The sequence below is a fragment of the Populus trichocarpa genome, chromosome 8, assembly GCF_000002775.5.
Source record: "Populus trichocarpa isolate Nisqually-1 chromosome 8, P.trichocarpa_v4.1, whole genome shotgun sequence".
Classification (NCBI taxonomy): domain Eukaryota; kingdom Viridiplantae; phylum Streptophyta; class Magnoliopsida; order Malpighiales; family Salicaceae; genus Populus; species Populus trichocarpa.
The window spans coordinates 13377574-13405390 of NC_037292.2; the positions used below are offsets into that span (position 1 = coordinate 13377574).

The 27817-nt window shown below is 31.4% G+C and overlaps 2 protein-coding genes and 1 non-coding gene across 5 annotated transcripts; 1 reads left to right on the plus strand and 2 right to left on the minus strand.

The window, feature by feature from the left end:
* Positions 1-2671: 2671 nt before the first annotated feature.
* On the plus strand, positions 2672-2867 carry LOC18101697 (U2 spliceosomal RNA). The gene has a single exon (XR_002983540.2). It is a non-coding gene; the product is annotated as a U2 spliceosomal RNA (small nuclear RNA).
* A 317-nt stretch (positions 2868-3184) lies between these two features.
* LOC7473228 (uncharacterized) lies at positions 3185-9172 on the minus strand. Of its 3 annotated transcripts, none has more exons than XM_002312653.4 (9): positions 8702-9172; positions 7483-7563; positions 6879-7370; positions 5410-5545; positions 4978-5140; positions 4699-4827; positions 4213-4407; positions 3647-3769; positions 3185-3494 (listed from the first exon to the last, which is right to left on the minus strand). In XM_002312653.4, the coding sequence occupies exons 1-9, from the start codon at positions 8904-8906 to the stop codon at positions 3375-3377; spliced, it is 1644 nt and encodes a 547-aa protein (XP_002312689.3). In that variant the 5' UTR covers positions 8907-9172; the 3' UTR covers positions 3185-3374. The 3 variants fall into 3 exon arrangements, 2 of the variants coding, with proteins under 2 accessions (XP_002312689.3, XP_024462424.1); XM_024606656.2 differs by having other exon boundaries at positions 7483-7566; positions 8702-9171; XR_002983245.2 differs by having other exon boundaries at positions 3324-3494; positions 3647-3731; positions 7483-7566.
* Positions 9173-14676: 5504 nt separating this feature from the next.
* On the minus strand, positions 14677-19325 carry LOC7469062 (uncharacterized). Its single transcript, XM_024606844.2, has 13 exons — positions 19185-19325; positions 18952-19095; positions 18750-18860; positions 18502-18676; positions 18302-18358; positions 17400-17536; positions 17244-17303; positions 17082-17159; positions 16528-16604; positions 16069-16145; positions 15253-15320; positions 15078-15161; positions 14677-14903 (listed from the first exon to the last, which is right to left on the minus strand). Exons 1-13 carry the CDS (start codon positions 19254-19256, stop codon positions 14823-14825), a joined length of 1221 nt encoding a protein of 406 aa, XP_024462612.2. The 5' UTR covers positions 19257-19325; the 3' UTR covers positions 14677-14822.
* Between the last annotated feature and the right edge of the window lie 8492 nt (positions 19326-27817).

Genomic DNA, 27817 nt, shown 5'->3' on the forward strand with positions numbered 1-27817 from the left:
TGTAATTGTAGTAGACTAGATAAATAACTCGCGCTTCATCACAGGTTGTTCTGAATTTTCTACAATGTAAAAAAACAAAGTTCAAGAGTTGTCATTGTATTTTAAAAAACAGAAAAAAAATCTACTCGACATTATAGAAAGAGAACTGAAAAAATAATGATCGTCAATTCCAGAAATCAAAATGTTAACGAAACACTAACAAAATCAAGTGACGTTGTCAAAACCCATGAGCAAGATCATGCAGACAGGATACACCAAAAAAATCAAGTGACGTCAAAACCCGCGAGTAGGATTATGCGGATATGATAATCCAATAGAAGGCAAAAAAAAAAAAAGTAGTTTAATTTTAAAATGAATTGAATTTTGAAGAACAAAATAAAAAAGAATTAAAGCGACAAAAAAAAAACTTGGGCTATCCGGACAAACCTTCCACCTAGATAATGAGACACAGAGAAGCTGATTAAAAAGAAAATTGAAGAAAATAACAAGCAACCTCAGAAAATGTAATCGGAAAAAAATGACGTCAACTCGTGTTAACTTTTTAAACTCATGACCCTAACTAGTGACTAAACTGGAAACACCAAATCTAGAAAATAACTATTTGAAAACTTGACTCGTGACCCAGGTGACCCTTGGCTTAGACTGGGTCGAGTTTCAAAAGAAATTGAAAGAGAATTGATCAATTGTAAGACGGTTAAAAACCTGGGTTAACCCATGTTTTGATTAGACCGAGAAAAATCCAGTAAAAAAGGGTCTAAACCCGTTAACTGATGTTCTTGTCTTTTTAAATGGCATCATTTTGACTCTTTTATAAAACAAAAAGATTTAATTGACTTGGGTTAACTCGAGTTAACTCGTGACTCAATAATTGTTCCGGATTGACTCTCGGGTAGGGTCTAGAAAGAATGGGAAAAGCCAAGGAGATCAAATCCCAAAAAATCAAATATTGAATGATGAAATAAAAAAAAAAGGATAAAAAAATAGCAATTAAGAGAATAAGAATCTCATTTGAAAAAAAAATGAGATAATAAACTAAAATTTTGAATTGAAGGGCAAAATTGAAAGAAAATTAACAAATGAATCCAAAATAAAAATTAAAAATCAAGAGAATGAGATCAAATCTAAAAAAAATCAAAATTATGGATCTAAGGATGAAATTGAAAACAAATTAAAATTTGATAAAAAAGCTAAGAATCAAAACATTAAGGGTCAAACCTTAAATGCCATAAAATTTTGAATTGAAGTGCAAAATGGAAAAGAAAAACCAAATTCACAAAAGAATCCAAAACAAAAATAAAAGTCAAGAGAATGAGGACCAAGTATGAAAAAAATTAAAAATAAGATCATGGATCCAATGACAAATTGAAAAGAAATTAAAATTTCATGAAAGAGTCAAGAATCTAAATTTAAAATCAAAATACTGAGAGTCAATGTGAAACATTATAAAATAAGACATATTTGATATAAAAATCAAATGTGAAATGATGCAATTGAAAAAAAATATGTAATTTTATACAATTAAAAGAATGAGGATCAAATATGATAAAGATAAAAGTACACACCCTTATAAATTTTTTTTTTCAAGGGCAACACATTTTTCAAGGCTGAAGAAAGAGAAAATGGATGGAAAAGAAAACACATTATCGGAGCTCTACCGTGCATGGGATGGAGGAACGCACTCCACCACCATGAAGGGGGCGGCGAGACGCATCCAACGCTTCCATGATATGCGGTGTTCTTCCAATAGGAGGCGCCGCAAGCACGGACGCCTCCCACACGTTGGAGCGTGTGATGCATGCACCAATAATTTATTTTTTTAAAAAAAATATTCTATGCAAATATCAAATTGTCCTTGATCTCATACAATATTAACGAAAAAAACATAATAAAAAGACCAAAAAACCTCTCAATCTTAGCTAAAGATAATGTGAGTCAAATAACACTTAAGTAACTACATTATTCCTAAAACAATGAAATATTAAAAACACCCCTGTTTGTACAGCCAAAGAAAGTCAACATCTGAGAGTATTATTGACATTACATTGTACTAATAAAAGTTGAGAAAAACTTCTTTATCTCATTCAATCATGTAATATAATATGTGTCATATGAAAAATACTATATTATCCTTGAGTGCAATGTTAGAAGATTTAAATTAAATTGTGAAGGATAAAATAGCAAAAACATTGATTGAATAGAAAACTGAGCTATGTTAGTTTTCTTTCTTTTTTGAAGTATGATGGTGCAGGTGGTGATTCTGAGTTGCAGTATTTAAACAGGAATTCTTAGTTTAATAATGCTTCATCACAGTAACATGTACCAAGGAAACATCAAGAACCAGACCTTGAGTTTTAGTTGGAAAGTAAATGAAGTGAAACTAAAATGTATGAAGAGAGAAAGCAGCACCTTGAGTTGGGTGAGATAGGTAAATAGAGGAGGACATGGAAAGACAGATAGAGAGCGAGGCTCTTGATCAAGACTAGAGAATTGGAGAAGAGATGTTGAGGAAGCTTGCCATTGCTGTCTGTCTCTAGCTCGTGTGCGTTCGTCGATGGTTGGTCCTCGCACGTCTTTAATATTGGCTGGTTTTGTTTGAACCACATCGAAAGAAAAGACAAATACACAAGACGAGGAACCATATAAAAGCAAGCCCATGGGCACTGTAATATTCATACCTTTCTCGGCCTTTTGGCTAAGATCAAGTGTAGTATCTGTTCTTATCAGTTTAATATCTGATATGTGGGCCAATGGTCCACACGATATTAAATTAATTTTTCAAGGGTGAGGACCCATCACAGCAGCTTGCTGCTGGGGTTCCCGAGCGTCGCCTCTGTGTTGCACTACTGCAGATGCCAGGCGCACCCTCCATTTCAAGATTAAATTTTCGCAAATGAACGTGACTTGATTATTACCATTTTAGTTATTCTCTACAGGCATAGCAGCGGAGGTGGAGGAGACAACTTGTCCCATGATTTTGTTAAAGGGTGTAGCCGTGTAGAGGAACAACTACAGGTGAATTGATATCCATTGAAGACATTTGACTTGAACTTCAACAAGTTAGGATTCAACTTGCCGAGGCTTTAGCAAATCTGATCTCGTCACGGAAGCTAAAGTTGTAGGAAAACCACTTCACTGGCAGAATACCAGTTGGTTGGCATTACAAGAATCCTCAAGACATCAAAGGTTCAAGAAAGATTTCCTCTAAATTGTTTTCCCTTCAAAATGTCAAAAATTGTGGGCACGTTTAAGCTCATGCCTACAAGTATATCGTCTGAATTGATTTGGTTTTGACTCCACCAAATTAGTGTACAACTCTCTGATCATATAGACAATGAAACAAAAATATATTTATCAGATCAGAAGCCTTACATTGTTCAGCCACTTAAAGAATCAGTGGGCTCTTCACTAAACAACTGGTGGTAATTCATGTAATCAATCCCGTTTAATCTAATACAACACAAAATCTGCTCCGGCAACTCTTCGACTTTGTTCCCCTGGTAAAAATGAGAATACAAACTCTTAATGAATATCAATTCCACAAACCGCCATAGAAATAGGTGATAGATTCTACATCTAAAATGGTTTCACTTTCTTTATTCTTGAGAAATAATACATGGATACTCGTTAAAAAGGAAGATACACTTGCCTGAATTGTGAGTCCAACATCCAACACGCAAATTTTAAGCCTGTCTAGGAATGCTTCAAAACCTTTCCTAGAGATGTAACTGAACCTGTGCATGTCGATATCAATCTCGAAGTAATTATGTCCCTGTAAAAGGGTACAAAAGAAACCCTGCTATTTAAGATGGAAAGAATTATAAAACCATCTACTTAGTGCCCTTTTGGAAGCGCGGCCAACCATGTGGTTGGCCATGCTACCAAACGAAGCCTAGACTGTATTACATCCTGACACAGAAGACCACTTCTAAACAAAGTAGCAGAATAGCAACTAAGGCATGCAAGTGCAGAGATGGCCCACACACCAGAATACAGTAATAAATCATTTTTGTTTTCCGAAAACGAAGGTGTCAATGACTATCAAGTAGATTGTATTTCACACCAGCATGTTTTTTGCCTCGACATAAATCAAGATAGGCAGCAAAAGACAACTGGAAATTGTATTTTATAATCAAGACATTAAAAGTAATGTAAAATTGGATACGAGTAGAATGGAGTTAGAAGACCAGAATAAGTTGTTTGACAACAACGTACCAAGTAGAACTCATGTTGCGGACGTGAAAGAACAGGTTTCTCATTGTAAGCCTGCATGAGCTTCCTTTCTGCAGCACTTAAATGAAGATCTTCTACGTTTGCAACACGGCCCAATATCTTTAACCTTTCTCGGAAAGGTATAGTTGTATCTACACGAAAACCTTTGACCCTTTCAACTTCATCATCAATCAATCGCTGTTTCAAGAAGGATGGGGATATGAAACAATAAGAACAGGAATTTAAATCATTTAATAATGAAGAAAACATGAGACAAAAGGCAGTGCAAAAAAAGAATGCAACATGCCTAGAATTAACATTTTATAAAGGTTGACAAATTAAAATAAGAAAACAGCACACAAGCAGAAAAGCCTCATTCTTTTTCCCTTTTTCAGCATCATTGCCAAAGATAACATGCGGCAGGGAGGCTTATAAATGCTCTGAAGTGGCAATTTATGATAAGATATTAAAAAAGAATGATCATCTTACTCTGATGCTTTCTTGAAAGTGGGTTGGAAGTTCCTTAGAGTAACTATCAGAAAGCTTAAAATACAAAACAAAATTTGCTCCTTCTCCATCTGTTTCACTCTGAAAAATTGCGGCAGGATACAGTGGAATCTGTAGAACCCACAGTGAGTCAGTACAAATACATTACACAAGCAAACTAAGAAACCAAAAAAGAAGAGGATATTTTCATTCTCATCTAACTACACTGTCAGGAAATCCTGAATAACTGCATCCATGTACTTACAGAAAAAATGAAAATACCTGAACATTTACAACAAGGATAGGTGGGACCTTCCCGGCAGAGTTAATAGCAGGGAGGTTCACAAACCGAGCTATATGATCAATTTTTCGTGGAGACAAGAACACATCAACACCAAATGGATAGTATGCAGCACAGTTAGGAGCAAATTCCTTCTTCTTGTCCCTGACACGAGGGGAAGAAAGAAAAAAGATATTTTCAGTAGGAATTGTGTGAGATCACACTCTATCAAGTTTAAATGAATGAATATTGATTGACAAAGGATCGTAAATACTGTGATATTACACTTTATCAAGTCTACAATAAATGAAAAACAATGATTGACTGATAAAAAAAGATGTAAATACTATCTTTGCATTAAAATTATATTTTCACACATGCATTTGGAGCTGTGTATGAAAAAAACCAACTCAATTCCATCAGCTTCGCTTCACCTGAAATAATTCTTTCCTCGAATTTTAAAACTACATGGCTCGATTTGCGACCAACAATCGAGCATTTTTTTCTCCACCGGACAAAAGGGTACTTGGGACCCTGCTTGTGGTCTGTGCAGAATCGTCTTTGAAGAAACTGAAACCATACAGAACAAAACAAATAAAGAGGTCATTTTACATGTATACACTACTTTTACAAAGGGCAAACGTGCTTTTTGAATTTTGATGCACTACACAATACACTGCCTCTACTAACATACTAGAAGGGGCATGCATCGATTTGTAAAATTCCTTTGGTATAAACCTTAATCACACATAATAAGCATCGGGAGCTTCATAACAAGACCAAGTGCTTTACTTTTTCCCCATGAAAACAAACGCCTATAGCATATGCATGCTTTTTGCAGTTCTAGTTTACATCTTCTCAAGTAATGTACCTCTAACATCAAATCCTAAATTCTTAATCCCAGCAATTGAAAGCAATCGTAAATCACAGCCCAAAGATGGAGTTTGATGGAAGTGCGTTTTTTAGAAATAAATGAACTTGTCAGGTGAATTTTCAATGAACGAAAGCATGTAGAACAAAATTGTCAACATATCAGCAAATCAGGTTACACATATAACACAGGTAAGTAGACGGGGAATATAGTAAGAAACTATTTTTTTGACATAAACTCATATGTATAAGTCGTAATGCTCATCATGAGACGCCATGTTGAATCAACACTTATGCCTTTGTTCCTTTAAAAGAACCAAAACAATTGCAAGGAAAGAAACAAGTTTGCAAACTTATATGATAAAATACAGTTGGAAGTATTGTTCATGTTAAACCAAAACCAAATCAGAAATCATATGATAACTAGAAAAATATCAGACGCGAATAAAATTTTACGAAGATAGAACGATACTTTTGACTTTTGGCAAGTAGCAGTAGAAAGCAATTTCATTAAGGCTGTGTCAAAGGAGACCACTTCTCCAAAATACTACTATTTGCTAACAAGATTAGCAGTGAGATGGAATGTAAGGTAAGAACTCCCTCAGTGAGCAAGATTCACACCACTTGTTCAACTAACAAATGACCAAAGAGATTAGAGAGCAAACGGTATGTTGGAAACTCCAAACACGTGCAAGTTAATTATCGGGCACAGCATCTGTCATTTATTATATCCAACACAGCTTGATACCATGGTGCTTTCAAAATTGAAGCAGCGTATGTGAGCAATTAAGTTGACATGGTAGCAAAAAACAGTTCAAATATGCTAATCATCAACCCAGCCTCGATCCCAAAAGCTTAAATCTAAATAATTCAATCTATAACGATGACAATCACATTCTCATATGATCAAGAGAGTTTCACCAAGTTTAATGACAAGAACGATCAATAAAAACAATGAGAATGAATGAAGATTACTTTCGTTTGCCTCCAAAATAATGTTGCAACTGTAAAAGTGGACAGATACAGAACTTACATAAAGTGTTGCTAGAATTCCCTTCCTTCCACTTGAATGGGGGTTTTAAGGCACCCTTTTTCCTTGCACTTGGTGAACTAGAGCTTAGCGATCTTCTCTTTTCAACCGATGGAACAGCTGAGGCGAGGCAAGGCAAGCAGTTGCCTGGAATAGTTCCACAGATGTCTAATAATCCTTCCTCCTTACCAGCATTTTCATCCACAGAGGTGATTTCATCAAGGAACACTGGTTGCTTTACTTCATTTGAAAGTCCATCAGATTTGGATAGGGAATCGACATAATCTGAATTGAGGACCTGAATATTTGATTGTTTAGTGAAGTTACTAACAGGGCCATGTGTGGAATTTCCAGATAAATCCCCCGCCTGCTGCATCTGATCAGTGAAGGAGGAATCTTGCATATTGACATTATTATAGTCTCCATGATTGGCAACTCTGCCAGATGCAATACTTGACAGTGATGCACCTTCAAAGCCATTTAGAGATAAGACATCTGTAGATGATGTATCCATAATTAGCAAAAACAAATCTCTGATTGATCGGCAAAAGAAGAATGAGACAACCAAAATTCATATGCACAGTAGAAATCAGCATCCTCATTTTACCATCTGGAAAACTTTCAAAATCTTCATCGCAATCAGACTCAAATTTTGAAGCTGAGTCAAACCATGGCTCCTCGATATTTCCTGCTGCAAATTGCAGTCTAATAAATCAGACACATGTCTAAAGCAAGTAAAAGGAGGAAACAATGCCCACAATCATAAACGATTTCAGAACAAAGATAACAGCATCTACAGCATGTAAAAGGAGGAAACAATGTCCACAATCAGACATGATTTCAGAGCAAAGATAACGACATCGCGTCATGAATTGGACCAGATACCAGAAATGAATGTTCAACTAATCAAAAAGTGCGCAAGCTTGAATATTAGTATTATCATATTGTAAGAAAAATGACTTCTTTTGAAAAATGAGAATCGGGAAATGTCCATTCTGTGTTAGAACAAATCATTTTTCAAAAAAGTCATCGCTCAAGCTCAAACAGGAAAAGAGATAGAACATGGTAATAATCAGAAAGAAACCACTGGAGTGGTCTATTGGGAAGCTGCCAATTTGCAATGTAGTCAAATAATCATCGGGCAAGATCTGAACTAGGGATGACACACCAATCAGCTCCAAAGTTTCAAGCTTAAATCATTGGTCAACCTTCTTCTTTTAATGTCAAGAAGATCAGAGAGAAAAAGGCAGCTCCTGGGTTAAGCATTAAAACCCACTCAAATTGTCGATATCCTCTTCATAAACTACATTCCCTTAATCACCGAAAGAATTAGGAAAACGAAAAATCACATTTCAAACGTCTATTATTTCCCAAGGTAATAAACCTTGTTGAATTCAGCTGAAGAGCCTAGAACATATATCATCTCCTAAGGTAATTGAGCTTGCATTCATCTGTAGTGCCTAAAAGATGAAATCAGGATAGAAAATAACAGGGAATTACTTCCGCATATGCCAGAAACCTTGCTTCAATAAAGTTGGGGGAGGAAGGAAAAGGAAAAGGACCACTTGCCTACATTTCATGCAAAGAGATCAGCCATGCACCCCCTACATCATTTATCAAAAGTAATCCAAACTCCGAAAGGAAAATACAAGTTCCAAACCCAAAATGTAACAAGCGACGAACAAATCATCATATCACTAGAGAGAGAACCCGCCAAAACAATTTAGCCAAAAATAAAATGAACAGTGAAATGCTGGTAAATGAGACCAAAAAAAAAAAGATGTGAAAAAGAAGGGAAGTTGTTGTTGGCATAGAAGAAGGAGGACCTTCAAAAGTGGGGTTGGTGGAGGAAGGTAGACGAAGCGGAGGAGCAGCAGGAGCATGGCCATCAGACCTGTCATCTCTACATGGCGGCACTGATCTTCTCTTGACAGTAGTATTTTCCTTGCCTTTCCTGCGTAACTTTATCTTTTCTGAAGAACTCAATCTGCAACGAGCACACCCCTCTGGAGTTGACACACAGGCCCCCATATTATTTTCTTCTCTGGCTTTCAACTATAAAAAATCAAAAAAGCAACAGCGGCATCATCATCAGCAGAGGAAAAGGAAAGAGAGATGAAGGGAAGGAGATCACTTCTTCTTCCATGACAGGGCAGAAATAACTCCAAAAATATTATATACTACCCTGCATTCATTATAAGCAACCACCAAACCATTATTTATTCACAAAAAAAATCTTTTATTTCCACAGAAATTAAATTTCTTTTCTTTTTAATGAATTAGTAAATAAAATTACAGGTAATGGTACTGTTTTGGACTAAAGTCAATGTATATTGCTTTATTAAGGAAAAAGGTCGGTGTTGACGGGGCAAACAGTGACGGCAGTTTTGTAGGCCTGCGTGAGGCACCTATTATGGGAACTGGGATCCACTTCTTAATATTTCGCCACGTGGGTGAACATCATTAGCCCAACGTGTGCCCGTCCTATGTCTTGGGTTGATAGTGAGTGCTCGGGGGGTTAGCTAGTTTATGTTTTCTACGCGTTTGAAAAATACATTTTATTTTAAAAAGTATTGAATTTGTATTTTTTTTAATATTTTTTAATATTTTAAAAATTAAAAATACTTTTTAATTAAAAAATAATTTTAAAAAATAACTCTATCACGATATCGAACCAACATGAAAAGTGAGAACTTATTTGTTAAGAGTTGGTAGACCAAAACCAATACGTCTTGCTCTTGTTCCCTACCCTAAATTATTAATTAATTAACATAAAAGTAGCAACTAATGTTAATGTTATTAATGAAAGAATTAATTAATTACAAGGGTTTATTAACAATCGAAGGTTTAATGTCTGCTATGTCGCATTAACCTAGGAACCCTAGAGGTATCATCAGTAAGTTTTACATATATTTTATTACATTGAACCCGTTAATCAAACCAAACATCAATACCAACAACCAATGAGATTATAGGATTGATAAATACTCAATGTAGGGAGGGGGGTGTAGGAAATTTTTTGAAAAATAAATTTTCCTTAAGTATTTTTATTTCTTTTTTCTCACTTTAGAAATTTTATTTTATTTTCTATTCAAAATTGCAATATCAGGCTTTCTTTTTATTTAAAGGGAATAGCTTTTCTATTTTTTTATTTTTCTATGCAGTATTAATAAGATTTTATAATTTTTTCTATATGTAGAGTTGTGTTAGCCTTTTAACAAATGAGATTTGGATAAATAAAAATTAAGTATTTTAAAAATCTCTTTATAGTTATGATATTCTTTTTTTTAAAAGATTTTGAGTTGTAACAAACTCTTCTTAATAGTGGGATCCATAATAGAATTACTTTTGCAAAGATATTATGCTGGAGATTCAGATAAGACGCCCTGAACAAATATGTTATGCCAAGAAATAATAATAAAAAAGCTTGTGTAAATATATTAAAAATCAACAATAGGATGGCTCATATAACAAATTATTCGTGATGGAAGACAATTTCTAACTAGTATCTAAATTAAAAAATGATTTTTTTTCAATCCAAAAAATCGATGCATGAGCATCTATTTTCTTATTCAATATTACAATATTGGGATTTTTTTAGTTTTTTATTTAAAAGGAGTAGTTTTCTCTTTTTCTATTTTTTATTTAGTATTAATAGTGATTTATAGTTTTTTATTTTATATAAAACAAGTTAGAGTATGATGAATAAAAATCAATTATATTGAGTAACTATGATATTTTTGTTATTTGAGGGTAACAAATACTAATATTTTTTGCTTTTGAAGTAATTTTATTTTGATAATGTTTGGTAGTATAGAAAACACCCGTTACGCCGAAAATTGAAACAAGCTTTGAAGATCTAAGAGCTGCACCAGGTCTTGTCAGTGGAAAGGAAAGGGCTCTTTAAGCCAAGAAAAAGGGCATTTTTGAATGAGGTTAAGCCAGCCACGAGAAAGAGAAGTAGGAGATTAGGCCGCCTAATTCAGATCAAGGAGAAATTCCCCGGGACTCAGATCATCTGAAAGAGTACGAAAAAAACACTTTAAAAAAAAATATTTTCAATCAGGTTACCGAACATCCCTACTAATCTACGATTATGATATTTGATTTGAACAGTTGCTTGATAGTGAAATGTTACTTGTACGAGTCCAGTGGGATAGCTGTAATTTGATAACCTACCACTGCCAGGGTCCCAATCTCATCCTAGTTTTCTGGGACGAATAGATTTATAAAAAGTAAAATAATCTTCATTTAAATAATATTATTTCAAGCAAATTATTATATAAATACACACACACTAGAAGGAAATGATAAATCACGGTAGAGATCATATAATTATAATTTTTTTACTTTAATGATGTCAAATTTATAAAAAAAATTTCTAGAAAAAAAATTGATTAGATTTTTTTATTCCTTTTCTTTTTATGCATATTTATCATTTTATATTTGATATATTTATCATTATTTTATTTGTTATTATCTTCATTCATTTGTATTTTTTTCTAGTTTTTCCTTTTTTTTCTTTACAATTTTTTGAAAAAAAAATATTATTTTTTATTCTTTTTACTTGAAATATTTATCACTATATACTTAGATTATTTATACCATTCTTTTTGTTACTGTCTTCATTTTTTTGTTATTTTTTCTTTGTACTTTTTTTTAAAAAAATATTATAAAAAGACTAAAAAGAAATAATATTTTACCACAGTAATTGCAAAATTATTTCATTTTTCAATTACATTAAAAATTAACTTGAGATCTTATATGTTTTTATGAACACACGTGATCTTCATTTTATTTTATTATATATAAGTTTCAGTTTTTTTATTCACAATTATATTTTTTACTCAATATTAAAAAACATGTTAATAACATTAACATATTTATTTTTTTATATTAAAAAATAATTATTCGACTCAAAGCGAGTCGAATATATATATATATATATATATATATATATATTATTAAATCAAAACTTATTCATTTCTAATTTGATTTGATATAAAATTTAATAAAAACCAGGTGGGGTTTGATAACATATCCGAAGCTAGGGAAGAAAAAAATCGTATACTTTCCCTTATTTTCGCCTCCCTCGATCATCGGAGTTTGCCATACATGTTGCTGGAGTAGCGTGTTTCCCCATGCCCAAAAGGATAAGATAGTTTCATAAAGTGGAGAATTCAATGAGTCCGTTGCATCTCTCATCATGGTTCATCACCGCTTTAAGCAAGACACCAAACTAAACCTCTGCCATGACAAGTGGTAGACCCGCTTGCTCTTCTCGTCAAGTTTGCACACCGATCGCCCTAAAATCACGTGCAGCCCTAAATATTGGGTCATATGCACGTGCTCATGTACCGAAATAAATGAAAACTTGGATTAGCATTTAATTTTCTTTAGCCTTTACTTGAAGAGATGAAAAGAAAATCAAAGGGGCTAATCATCTTGTGATACCAAATCAAAGAAGCACTGGACCTCAACACCAACTGAAGTTGGTGGGGATGCTCTGCAGTCTTCTATTATTGACTAGCAGGGGTTTTTGGTGCTTTATAAAAATGTTTTTGCCTTGAAAAAACAGTAAATAAAAGTTGGATCTAATATTTGACTGTACATCATTAACAACTTTGCCTCAGGTAGTTGACTTTTACAGTCAGATACACGGTTCCAGGGATCGCATCACACATGGGGAGCCAGCAACCACCAACCCAAAACAATGGTGGGCAGCAGCGAGGCATCAGATAGCTTCTAGAGAGCCGAGCTATGATCAACCTGAGCTAACTATTTCGGCGACAAGGGTGTGAAATGGTTTCAGGAACTGAAAATTTCGGCTTGTTCTTGTCCTGACAAGTAATGAATGAGAAACCACAAAGCTGGCCCAAAAGAAGCAAGATGGGCTGCATCCACTGCAGTCTAACCAAATTACCTTTTAAGTTTTAGGTCCCTTTTTTTTTTGAAAAGTTTTTTTTTTATATAGAAAATAAATTTCGGGAAAGTGAATTATTTTTTGATGTTTGGCAGTGTAATAAAAAATAAGTTAGAAAATACTTTTCAGTATTTGGTTATGTCATGAAAAATGAGTTGAAAAATAACTTATTAATATTTTATTTTTCTCAAGTTTATTAAAATAATGAGTAACGAATCTTACAAATTAAAAAGTTGAATGAGAATGAAATTGAAAAAAAATATAATTTCATAAATTATATCAAATAAAATAAATAATAATCAAAATAATACAGATCAAATCTAAAAAATAAAAAAAATAAAAGATGAAGAAATTAAAATAATAATAATTAACATTTCATAATTATTTCAAATAAAATAAGTAACAATCAAAAGAATAAGGATCAAATTTGATAGATAAAAAATTTCAATAAAAAAATGATAAGGAAAAAACAAATAACAATTATAAAAATGAGGATCAAAGTTAATATAAAAATTAAATTTTAAGAGATGAAATTGAAATATAAATATTCAAGACAAAATATATATAGCAATCAAAAGTTTGAGGATCAAATTTGATATAATCAACAAATAATATGACATTTCTAAATTTCTCACAACTTCCAGAAAGTGTTTTCCGCTCAAATTTTCCAGGAAAACACTTTCCTGGAAACCAAGCTAAATTTTTCTTTGACTGGAAAATGTTTTCCGTTGACCAACTTTTCTAATGGCAAAGAAACACAGAAAAATTTAAAAAGTGATTTCTCGAAAAATATTTTCCGATAAACAAATATAACCTAAGAATTTTATTCGTTGATATTAAAATTAGTGGTTTACTACTCGTACAATTATATAATTTTATAAGTTAATATATATTTAACGTATAAATTTAAATTAAAAATTTAAAAACAAAAATATCAAACTTGATTGTTGCAAAATTAATAAATTCAATTAAAATCATCCAAAATCACGACTTTACACCCGAGTTTACGATTTTACACTTTTTTATTCTATTTGCTGGGTACTCCTCTGTCTCATCTTTGTTATGTTTAAAAAAAGAGAGAGGTGTATGAGAAAGGAAGGAAAAATTATGGTTGGCATGCTTCCACGTCTCTCAAGAACAGAAAAAAGTTTAAAAAATAAAGTCTATGAAGAGTTCAAAATGCTCCCGCGTCTCCCTGACTTTTTTTACGTCAAATCGCTTCAAATACGCTTTATGCTATCTGTTTTTTTTATATATATTTTTTCATTAGCCTTAATTAAAATTATTTTTTTCCTAATTAAATTTTAAACAAAACATCCACACTTAAATTAAAATATTCATATAAAAATTATTTTCGGATGTATAAAGTGATGATAATGTAAAAAATATACATTAATTCTTACTAAATATATATATATATACATAGAAAACGAGAGAGTATAAGAAAAATAGCCGGTCAAAATGAACATGTAGAAGGATATTGAATTACATTCCCATGGAATTCCACTAAAATTCCACAAACAAATTGTTATGTTATTTTATAGTCTGGTTAATAATAATTGATTTACATAATATTATTATAACCATATTAAAATTTTTATTTTTATTTTAATTATGTTATATTGTTATTTATTATTTGACTGAATATATAATTAATTAAAATTTTATTTATAATTTAATTTTACAATCCAAGTTTACATTATATTTTTCATATCGGGTCAAAAAAAAATATATTGATAACAACCTTGGTTTTATCTGCATCCAGAAAAGAATAGCAGTCTCAATGGCCAACTTCAGAATAGAGGCAACTGTGTCAAGCATAAAACTGGAAAACAACTTGATACCAGCACTCAGCATGCGGAAGGATGCAATGTGTGCTTTGATGATTTTGGGACTTTATAGTTTCTTTAAGCATAAACAATCAGATACAGATATAGCCAAACGAAAACACACAAGCACACGCTTTCACAAAGCAGCCAACCGCACTTACAGAGCAAATACCCTAAAATGAAAAACTGTGATGCTTAACATGGATCTTGTGAGGTCTCCGCCTGGGTCGTTGAACACTCAGAATCTAAGTGGTGTGCTATTGCGGTGCAGTTAACCTATCAACATGCATTACCAGATTTAGAGGTTGTCTTATCACAGAGATCCCAGCCAAGTTTCTTCCATGCAAATAATTGGTTGGAGGAACAGAATATCCAATATGGAACAGCTAGAATGGATCTCAGCCTAAGAGCATCTAAAAGCTTACTGTGGCACAGAAAAGTATTTCATACCTTCGCGTTGTTTACAGAAATGCTTGGACCATTAGCTGCAGAGTGAAGTTCAGAGCAAGGTGACTGCAAGGGAGAACATGTGGGCTGCCAAAGTGTTATCACGAAGAAAAAATTATGATGCTGTTTCACTTCGGTACTAGTCCATAAAATTATTGATTGTCTAACAAACACTTGCCTCTGCCACGCTGGAGTTGGAGCGATTGTCCTCTTGCAAGATGTTTCCATCTGAATTATGCCCCCAACCTTTCAGTGAAAATGTATGAAAATGTTGGTAAAATTCATGCTAGCTGTAGGCATTAATGTGAGAAAGAATTAAATGCATTTCTATTTTCGACGGGCACTGCATATCCCTTCACAGAACATAAACATATACAGAATCGTCAAAGTTCATCTTTCACATGGATTTTGAATATAAACAACAGATAGCATCCACGTTTGGGAATTATAGGAGTGACATTTCAAATTTCAAATACCATGTCCATGCTGGCTCCAATTCTTCGAGTTACTAAAACAGAAACAAAAATATCATTGAACAGCAAAATGACATTGACTGATCTTTTTTTTTTAATAATTCATTGTGCGTGTTTTAATGAACTAAGCAAACGGGTGCTTCCTCAATCATTATACATGTCTCTCATAAAAAATAAAAAAACTTATATTAGTTGGTTCCTTAATTCTTGTATAAAAGTAACCGACCAAATTCAGCCAGTATCTGTAGTTGAAAAGGAAACATGTGAGAGGAAGAACAATATTCAAACAAAATTACAAATCCTGTACCAACCACCTTGGGTTGACAGAAATCAATTTCAGCCATTATACTAACAAGTTTAGCTTATCTTCTCCAGATGTTAAATCTTCTTTCAGAATCCATGCACAGATTTATACCTCACAGATCTAGGAATAAGGTAACAATATGAAATTCCTTTTACATGTCAATTACCACATGACCAATCCCTATAGCAGAAAACAATACAGAGAAGGAAGAGGAAACCTCGATTTTCTCCTGTTCCCATACTGGAAGCTTTGTTGGGAGATGGCTCTCCACTGTTTTGAACGAAGTCTTCAATCCTAGTCAGGCAATCATAAACGTTGTTACAAGTAAGAAATAGCTTCCAAATAGAGGTACAAGTTTAATGCACTATCCCATTCTTTAGGCATTCAACACAAGAGGACTCTACACTTCAATATACAACATCAAAGTTTCATGAAAGACTAAGACTCCTCCAGGACTTGTCCAAAGCTATAATCATATTTTTAACTCTCTGCTGTAGAATGGTATACTCCGGCGATCAAATAAATAATCTACACTGTCAAGCAGAGGGAAAGATGGTTTTGCTGGGTTTTTACTTAAGACACTCTTAGCTTCCATAATACAGCATGCTAATTACTTCAACAAAGAAAATTATTCCATAGCTTGGCACTTGTGTCGTCAAGAATCTTGTTCAATTACCTGTCAGTATCTTCCTTTGTCACAACCATATCACAGTCTCCTTGGCACTCTAGTAACGAGGAGAATAACCTTTTATCCTGATGTAAAAGTAAAGTTTATTTCAACCAAAGAAGCAAACAAAATCAAGGTAGTCCAAAATTTAAATACAATATTATCTAAAAAAGTCTTCAGAGACATCACAAGGTGCATAATAAAAAAGAGATAAGATATTATAGCAGAAAACACATTTTCACTTAGATTGACGTAGAGATCAGCATGCTAGAACAAGTTTAGGTCAACAGCTGAACAATTTTAACAATACAACAATCAAAGTTGCCAGTTTGAATCTACAAATAGAAATTTATATGGAATGGTAAGATTTTAGATTAGCACTTCACCCATATGCCATAATAATAGTAGATCACATGGATCCAAGAGATATTTCATATCATCGACAAAGTGTTAAACGGAATCATTATAATATTGGAAAGCTTCTTACAAATAGGATTGAAACAGAGATAGCTTTAAGTTCAGAGAATCATATAGTGAAGAAGAAAATAAAATATTTTTCTAACCTCTTCATTCATATTTACAACAGTCTCCTGAATCTTCTGTAATATTATTGCTAAACCCCCCACTTCACAGTGCAATGCCTGATTATAAAGCATTAAAAACTGCATTCAGAAACCAATGTGCATTAATAAGTAGAATTCACATAAGCAGCCAACAGTTTCAACCTCTTTCTCAGAAATTAGATTCTGTATTACTGCATCCTTTGCAAATAGAGTTTTCTGAAGGTGAGGCTGGTTAAGGAAGCTCATACAATATATATTCAGCAAAATGCCCACAGCAGCAAAACAGAACAATGAGATACTCAATGCCTAGATGGATATCTCTTCGATTTGAGTTTGACATCTGTTATTAAGTTTTGCCACTTCCAGCTGCTCTTCTAGCTCTGAAATGATTCTGTCCTTTCTTCGGAACTCATCCTCATCACCTTTTAATCTATTTTCCAAGTTGCGGATCCTTTCTGCAAGAAAAGCAAGGCGAATTTAGCTCCATCAAGTTATATCTGGATCTTGAAGAGCTATGTTATCCAGAATTAAACAATACCCAAACAGTTGGTAAGCTCTCATTCTCAGATCACGACTGGCAAACAATTGGTACATTCTCATTCTCAGATCACAACTGGCATTGTTTTAACATTGACAGGAAACAACTCAATTCATGTCTTTTAATGATCCTCAATCCTGAACTGGTCAAGGATCTATCTCTCCCATCCAGTTCTGTAATGAGCTAATCTTTATGCAAGCTGTTATGACACTAATCATTATTTATCACATCAACCACATCATTATTGACCTCGACTGGTCCAATTTGATTAACCATGCATCCATAAGCTGACCTTTCATATGGCCAAACCAATTCAAACAGTCCTCCCTTTACTTATCCTGAATAGGTATCAATCTCAGTCTACCACGAATGAACTCTTTTCCTATCCAGTCCATCTATCTTAACATCTTACCCCAAATACACACATCTTATGAGTAACATGTTTTACTGTCCATCAATCACTAAAAGCAAAATCAATCCAATAGCAATTTGATTAAATTTACCCTTCAACTAGATGGAAATAGACAAATTCTGGTTTGGCCAAGAGAAGAAATAATTACAAGCAGTTACTCTTTTGAATGATGATCAGCAATAACAAGGTCGGAGCAGATGCTAATTACATTTTCATACAATCTAACACAAAACTATAAATGAGGGAAGGTAAAAGAGAACTTGGGCTTACCAAAAAATACATTTTCAAAAGCAGAAACCTTGTCCATCTTGCTCCGTAAGCCAGCCACTGAAATTTGCAAACAAGTTAACAGGGCTCTAACACTAATACAACTTTCAATACATCACAAACGGTCCCATCCATTCCGGGAATCCACACATTGCATACAATCTATTCAACTTGAATAAGTAACTGTTTCGAAAGTTACATGCCTACTCCCTCTTTTTCACTAACAAGGAGTTGCACTTTATCCACAAGTTGCTTGATAGACAAAGCCTCTCTTTCTATGGAATCAAATAAAGACAGGTGAGAGTTTATCTTCTCTGATAGGACAATGAGCTTTCTATTTCCGGCTTCAATCGAACGTTTCATTTCGCAGGTTAATTCCTGATCATAAATGCCTCGTCAGTTAGAGAAGAAACACAGAATGCAAGCTTAAAAAAAAAAAAAAAAAACGAACCTGGTAGGAATTTACAAAACTTTCTTTCGATTGAAGCAGGCTTTGTATTGTTCCTTTCAAATCTTTGTGCTTGTCTTCGAGCAAGGCGTTATCATTTTGAAGGTAACTGACCTAGATCAGTGGCTAAGGAGGTTGGTGATTGCTACAAGCACGTAGTGTGCCAAGAAAATAAAAATAAAAATAAAAATCTAGATTCTTGAACCTTCCTTAGGAGCTTTTGGTGCAATTCATTGGAGGAAGCCAACTCCGATTGTAATTCCTGCAACTGTCTGCGGTATTCCTCATCTGTTTGCTTCTGTTTCTGAATTAGAATTCGGCATTGCTCAGTGGCCGACTGTTCTCTCTCCTATGTGATGTTGTTACATTCAAAAGAATCAGAAACGATTAGAGAGAGAAAGGGAGACCGGGAGATGAAAAGGTGAAAGAAAGTCTGACCCTGAGACCTCCGACCTCGATAGCTAGGGCTTGGAGCTGGAGCTTGAATTTCGACAGTTTAAGCAACTCCATTTTCCCTCCAAAAATTGCTTAGCCATTAGAATCAACCCTTTAAATGGAAATCCTGGAGATATCGGTTCGGTTCACGCTGCTCGAACCGAACATATTCCGGAAATGGCCGAAATAACCGAGTTTTATAAGGGTAAACTAGTCCTTTTGCTTTTCAAAAGTTGGGGTGAACAGAAAAATCTGTATAATATATTAATTGAGTAACTTTTTGGAACTCCAGAATAATAGGAAGACTCGTAAAATAGAATAAAAATTGTAATAATTTTTTTTTTAAATATACATTAACCTCTTACATGACAACATGTGATTGTTCGTAAAATAAATGAAAATGTATAACTTATAAATGTATAATTTGTAAATATTTAATTTAAATATGCAATTAAAAAATATAATTATTTGTAAAAGTGCAATAAAAAATAATGGTGATAGTTGATGCTGTAGAATTATAGTTTTGTATCATAGTTGCAATCTTTTTAAATTTGTAACTTCAATGAAAAAAGGTACATTACCCTTTCATACAATGAGCATGATTAAATTGCTGTTTGAAAATATTTTTTAAAGATATATTATTTTGATGTATTTTTTAGTAAAAACTACTTTGAAAAGCAACCACAATTACATTTTTAAAGATTTTCCAATACAAGAATATGAAAATATGGCTAATAATAAAAAAGGTTAATCTGATAAATTAAAATTATATTTTTTTATTTTAAATAAATAAATCAAATTTTATTGAATTACGAGTTAACATAATGATTCATTCAGGTTTGATCATGTAAATTTTTATTTAATTTTTTTAAAACTCTATTCAAATTAGGTCATCTTAGATGGATTCTCCGTGTAATTCTAGGTTAAATAACACATCATTTGTCACTTATTTTGGATTTTAAAAGCTATCAAAAAAGCAGTTTTCATTTTTCATGACATAGAAATACTAGATCATTGATGGGGGCAAGGTTTAGTGTCTATTTGACAGTGTTATTGCAGATATTGTGTTTTCAAAGTGTTTTTATTTTGAAAACACATTAAAATAATATTTTTTTATTTTAAAAATTTTATTTTTGACATCAACATATCAAAACGATCCAAAAACACAAAAAATAATAATAGTATTTTAAAGCTAAAAACAATCAAAAAAATTTAAAAGCGTGATTCGACCGCAATGTCAAACAGGGCTACTCGACGAGGGCACTTGAACTCACTCGACAATGGAAAAAATAGAATTTTAAAGTTTTAATGCATAAAATTTTTTTCATATAAAAATTCTGAAGTCATTTAATGTCCGTCTGTTTGGAGTGTAGTCACGCTTACTTTTCAAAGTGTTTTTCATTTATAAATATATTAAAATTATTTTTTTTTATTTTTTAAAAATTATTTTTAATATCAACGCATCAAAATGATCAAAAAACACCCAAAAAATATTAATTTGAAAAAAAATTCAAATTTTTTTTAAAATACTTTTGAAAAAATAAAAATAAACAGGGTTTGCGGCCTCTTCCACTGCACAAGATTGTTGCCTCGTTTTGATAATAAATTAAGATTTTAAAATTAATTTGCAATGACTTTATTTTAAGTGGCAAAAGCGATTGCAGATTACACGTGTTTTTGTAGTCGTGGCCACACTGAAATTCCCTTTCCTTACCTATAGATAGGAAGATGAGGTTGGTTTACAGTTTCCATGTAACAGACCTATATGCTTTGATATCTTTGAGAGCGTGTTTGGCAATGTGTTTGTGGCTATTTTTTAAATAATTTTTCATGTTAAAATGCATGTCAATGATGTTTTTTTATTTTTAAAAAATTATTTTTAACATCAACACATCAAAACGATCCAAAACGTACAAACCATATTAAATTTTAATAAAAAAAAAAAATTAAAATTTTTTGAAAACGTAGCCGCGTTCCAAACGTTATCTTATCCAAGTAGTGCGTTTATTCTCAGTCCCGGTGACTCATATCATACAAAATTTTATACCGCTCTTGGGTTATTGTTAAGTTAAAAAAATATTAAATTAATTAAATTATTTTTGAACTTCAGATGAAGCTGAATTTATTTTTTGAATTTAAGTATTTTAAACAATTTCTTTATTAAGAATATTTTTTAAAATTTTAATTGTAGACACTATATAAGTTATGATACATGATTCGATAACAAAAAGACTTTTTTTATCGTTATTCGAGCTAATCAAATAAAAAAATTAAAGTTAAAGCACTAATTTGAGTTTTACTCTAAGTTTAAGATATTTATAGATAATTTAGCCCTGCAAAATCGAAATATTTACACGTAAACAAAAACAACAACATTATCCAGGTGGTTATGATAAATTTTAGTGACGTGTCAGCATTTTAATTTATTGTTCTTTTTGTTCGTGTCTGCTCTTAAAAAAATGATTATAGAGGAAGGATGATAATTCATTATATCTATGATCAGTCAAGTGCTGAGTTTATATTTTTTTCATGCCATAAATATTTTATCTCAATAAATTAAAGATATTTTATCCAGTAATTAAAGAATTAGCTGGGCCCACGAGCTCATGAAATAAGATATTTTATCCAGTAGTTAAAAAATCTTTTCTTTACAACTATACTAATATTCTCCTATATACATATATATTACACTTGCAACTAAAAGATTTGAATTTTCTTACAGAGCTTGGACGATGAAACTCCTTGGCTTGTTTTTTTTTTTTTTTGTTTTGTTCCAACTGAATCGTTTTAAAGCTCAATTAGATAAAATTAGATTTGAAATTATGATAACAATATCAAATTAAAAGATAAAGAACTAGAATACAAAACATGAAGAAAAGGTATATCTAACCCCATATTCTCAATAATTTTTATTTTAATCTAAAAATTTATTTTGTTTATTTTACACTATCTTACTCCAATAGAGGAGAGAGAAAATAGCATTAAAACAATAAGAAGAGAAAAAATCATTAGTTGGGACACTTTTTAGAGATTAAACTAGTTGTTCTTGGTGTTAACAAGTTTCATTTAGTGAAAAAAATTTGTTGATGGTGGTCTTAATCTCTAAATATCCATGAAAAAAAATGATTGAGTAAGGTTTATATTTTTTTATTTAATTTGTTTTTTTTTTCTAAGTGTTTTTGGATTCCTTTAGGGTTATTAGGTATTTCAAGGAAAGTTTTAATGTGTTTTTAAGTTAAAATGGCTTGAAAATGAAATTCTAGACCCAAAAAAACCCTTATCTAGTGGCTGGAACTTGGGCTGGTGCCTGGTAAGCAGTGTGTTGCCTGTTAATTTTTGTTTTAAAGGGTTCGCCCCCTAAAAAAAAAAAATATGGTTCAAGCATACAAGGTCTTGCCTTGGGCTCCCGCACACTAGCTCTTTATTTTTTTCATTTGGTTTTTTTTTTTGTCTTTTAATTTTTTTATATATAATTTAATGTCGAGTTTTTAATGAATTTTTTTAATTTTATCATTAAATATTATATTGATTTTAAATGGGTTTTCATATCTCTTATCATAAAACAAAATAAAAAATTAATTAAACTTGGTGGGATTTATAATCTAAATTGTAGATTTAATATATTAAACTGAATTTACTTGGATTATTATTATTTTTTATTTCTTGAACCAGACAGGATGACAACGTCAAGACAACTAGTAATATATCAGCTTTTTTAAAAAAACATCCAGCCAAAAATTAATAACCTAGTATATTCTATATTAGCAGTAGTGATCAATGAACTTGTCAACTTATAATCATATTGATTTGGCAAGCGAATGATTAGTTTAAGAAAACCATGCAGGATACCGTACAAGCTAAGGCCATTCTTAGCTATTTTAATAATAGCAATAATGGTGATGAGAGGGCTTTTTATTCTAAAAATATATTTCATTATAAAATAAAAATAAGTTTTTTTATTTAAATGTAGATATTCGAATAAGTTTACGCGTATCTTAAATAGTTTCTTAAAATTCTAAAGTTAATAATTATATAAGTTTCTCATGGTTTTGAGGTTTTTTGAGGAACAAAACTAGAATTTAATAAGAGATAGGTTTTAAAATTTTATTAAAAAAAAAAAAAAGCCTTTTAACGAACAAGGAGGTAGCCGCAAGCAAACAAACTCCTTTCCCTCGTAGACACTCAAATCAATGGATCCTTTACAGCATTCCTAGTAATTCGGCGCATCACATGCTAGCTGTAATCATTCTTGGTATGCTAACAGTGAAATGGCCCCAAATGTCGTGTATTTTGCTCGTTTAGTTTCCAAAAAAGGCAAGTGATAACAAGGATCGACCAAGACATTCGTATTTTTCCACGTGATCAAAATACCTTTCAGACACACCAAATTAAAAGACGAGATTAGCTCCAAGGACACGGCAATCCTACGGCTCTCCTTGCTTAGCCGGTTGTCATTTCTGCCATTGCATAGAATTGGACCCATCCAGCATATAAGATACTTCCAGCACATGTCAAAAAAATAAGTTGTCTAGAATTAATTATGATCTTGATCCGAAACCTCTTCACTTGGGAAAGGACCGATAGACACTTTCTTGTCGCTATACATGCCTAACAAAATTCGATATTCACATGGCAAATGGGAATGCTTGTTTTAAGCATTATCTTTTCGTACGTTGCCACTGGATATTTTACGAAAGCATTTTTTATAGGATATCCTACTTACAAGAAATTGCCTAATGGATTAACCGGGGAAAAAAATGTATTTTTTTATTATTATAATGATACTAGTTTAAAGTTTTTTTCAAAAAAAAAATTAAAAACTCAAGTTAATTTAAGTCCGTTCCTAAGTCGTGATTCAAATCTTAAATCGATTGAGATCTTATAACAATGTTTGATATTTATCTAACTAATATTACCACGGTATTAATATCTGCAACTAAGATTAACATAAGAGTTTCTAAAACTGAAAAAAGATTTTAAATACAGAGTATCTAATATTGTAGTGTAATGTATTTTTTAATTAAAAATGTATCAGAATGATTTTTTTATATATTTTTTTTTATATTAGTATAATAAAATTATCTAATAAATAAATAAATAAATATCAATTTGATATTTTTTAAACAAAAATTAATTTTAAAAACAAATGATTTGGCACTTTAAATTTAAAAACAATAACTGATTGATATATATTATGATAGAAGATTTACAATTTAACTGGTTTCTGATTATGATTTTAAAAAATAAATGTTGGTTTTTCGATGTTGATTTGTTTTTTTTTTTTCAAGGCCAAAGAAAAACATAGCTTAGGTGTCTTTTCAAGCGCGTTAGAATTTAACACCTTGTGCTTGTTTTATAGCTGTATATCAACTGCTGTCACGTGGCCCAATTCTTTACTGGATACGGAAGCTCATGCTGATTGCTGACAAGATGGGCACGTGGGTGAATCTATCTCATCCACTTCTTTTGGACACGTGAAATTACAATATCTAGGACTCGGGGAAAGAAAGCAATCTCTCTTGTTTCTTTTCCAAAGCTCGCAAGGGAAGATGCCTCTTTTGTTGTTATGCCTGAAAGGATAAGGAAGAGTTATTGCGATAGCGAAATATGTAATAGTCTTCTAAAAATATGTTTTCTATTTGAAATGTGTTTTTAAAAAATTTTAAATTTTTTTTATTTAATTTTTTTTTATATATTTTCATATTATTTTGTTGTATTGATGTTAAAAATAATTTTTAAAAAATAAAAAAAATATTATTTTAATACATTTATAAATGAAATGCACTTTAAACCAGAAATGCTATCATATTTTCAAACACATTCTTAATATATACCGATATTTTTTGTGGTTGTCACTAGATTTTAAAAAAATTATAAATTATAAATTATTTTTAACCAATATTCATGAAAAGAATATTAAACTTGTAGTCGTGGTAAAACATAATTTCAATTGTAATGTCAAAAGAATTCTAAATAATTAAAAGCTAAAATAAAAAGGCTTGTAAAGAGCAAGTAAATATTTATTTTTTGAGTTTTTGAGTTAAATATTTATTTTTTTAACAATGATTATTGGTGTCCTTGACTTTCCCTGTATATATCTTTTGATTTTTTAGTTTTTGATGGTGGTTTCTAGATTTTGATCTAAATAATTTTCCTAAATATGATGTAAGAATGGAATTATTAGTTGAATCCAATTCATTATCCGAGATCGTAAATCAATCTAATAAAGCTTTTACACGTCATTAAATTTGTTGACGTCGTTATGTGATCGATACATTAGTAATTGTTTAATTATAAAATTATAATTTTTATATTAAATGTAAAAATATTTATTTTTTAAGATTCAAAAATTAAATTAAAGATTTGGAAAATTTTAATTGGTTAATGCATGATTTTAAATAATAAAGTAGGTTTATCTAATAATTTTTTATAAAAATTAGTCGATGATGCTTAGTTCATTGTGTAAGAAATTTTAAATTTCTGGATTATGTAAAAGCCACCTCCTACAGTGGATCCAATAGAACATATCAATATATAAAAAGCTTTTGAAAAAACGTTTTTGATGTTTTTATATAAAAAATAATTTTTTAAAAATAAAAAAATATTATTGTAATATATTTCTAAATAAAATATATTTTAAAAAATAAATATAATTACACTTCCAAATACGATAGCAAACTGCAATCACACCGTGCGAATTTTTAATGCAGAGAATTCTTTTTACCATTAATTTTCAGGGGATGTTTCTCCCAGTTTATTGTTTGTCTGCTACATTTTCGTTTAAAACGATCAGAACTCAAATTCATAAGTCTTGATTTAAGATGCAAGTTGTATATTTTTTTTGTTAGTATGTATAAAAAAAAGGCATGGATCAAACATATAGGGTGACCTAATTGAAAGTCCGTCATTGTTTAAAATGTTACTGCTGTATCAACTTCGGATTATATTACTATTTACACCTCTACTATAGTTTAATTAAATGTTCTTTTATGTCCCACTATACTGCGGTTCAAATTAATTTTTTTAATATAAAAAAAAAACATCTAAGTTGTAGTTAATATTTTTTAGTAAAAAAAACTAAAATTGTATTGATATTGATCCAATATAACCGGTTAATTTAATTCAACTCGAGTCATGAGACCGGGATAACACCAAAAAAAATAAATCGAAACAAATTATGAAGCTTAATTTAGAATCAACTCAATATTGAATGATAAAATTAAAAAAAACAAAAAAAACAAAAAAAAAACCGTTAAAGTCAACAAAATAAACTTGTGACCCGAGTAATAAGACTGTGATAACCTCATAGAAAGTTAATAAAAAAACAAACTATGATGCTCAAGTCCCAATCAACCTAATGTTAAATAATTAAATAAAAAGCAAAATCAAATAAAAAAAGATAGAAACAATGACCCGAGTCAACCCGAATTAACCTGTCAAACCCGAGTAAAGAGACCATGATAACTTCATATAAAACAAATCAAAACAAGTTATGAAGTTTAATATCCAGTAAACCTAATGTTGAATGATAAAATTAAAGAAAAAATAAGTTGAAAACTAAAAAAAAAATATCATAAATGTTTTTTTTAGGACTAAAGTGTATACTGCCTTGGCCTTTAAGTGTTCACTGCTACAATGAAATGCTAGGGGGTTTTAGTATATTAATAGGATTTGGGTCCATGCTTTGCTGCGAGTTGGATAAAAAACATATAACCACACTAAAAAATATAAACGGTGTTATTTCTTCTTGTAAACAATGAAATATTTGAAATGATGATTAAAAACTTGACTAGTGTATCGGAATAAATTAATTAACCACCATAAGTGTTAATAAATAAAAAAAAGTTGGCGTGACTTGTTTGACCAAGCGGGCAAACAACTAACTGGCCGTTTAACTCAAATAATAATCTCATTAAAAAAAAAAAGCATCCATCATTCTAGTTTTGTCTAGCTCTAACTTAAATATGAAAACAAAAAACTGCCAAAGCATTAAACTGGAAAAAAAAAATGAGGGAGTGAAATGAGAAAACGAAGATAAATTGTATCGATCCGAGTTAATACACTAAATTTATAACTTGGATAATGAACAAGACCGTAACGAGTTAACCCGACTAGATAATTTATCTTTCATTTTCCTTCCCTCACTCTCTTTCTAATTGGACCTTCATTGAGTTTTAATTGACCACAAATCGGATTAAATCTAGAAGCAAATACAAGAGTTATGAAAGAATTTAAGTTAAAACTTTAAAAATATGGCATATTATATTGATCTCAGACATCTTTAATAAGCAAACTAAATTTAGAACCCGAGTTAAAATATGATCCCAATCAAGCATAATGTTTTTAAGCTAAGCGATAAAAAATGATAAAACTATTTTTTTAAAAAAAAAAACAATGATAACAAAAGGCTAAATCAACAAGGTCTAATAATTTTTTTTAATAAACTTATATTTTACCTAAATAAAGATTAAAAAGAATTGCAAAACAAAAACCATAAAAAACCTAGGTACATGGGCCAAACAACCGAATGCCTCTAAACATATGAAAAAAAAGAAGCCCAAGCCCTATTTTTTTAAGTCGTCTGCCCTTTTTATTGAAAATAAATAAATAAATCAGGCGACATATAATCTACTGAA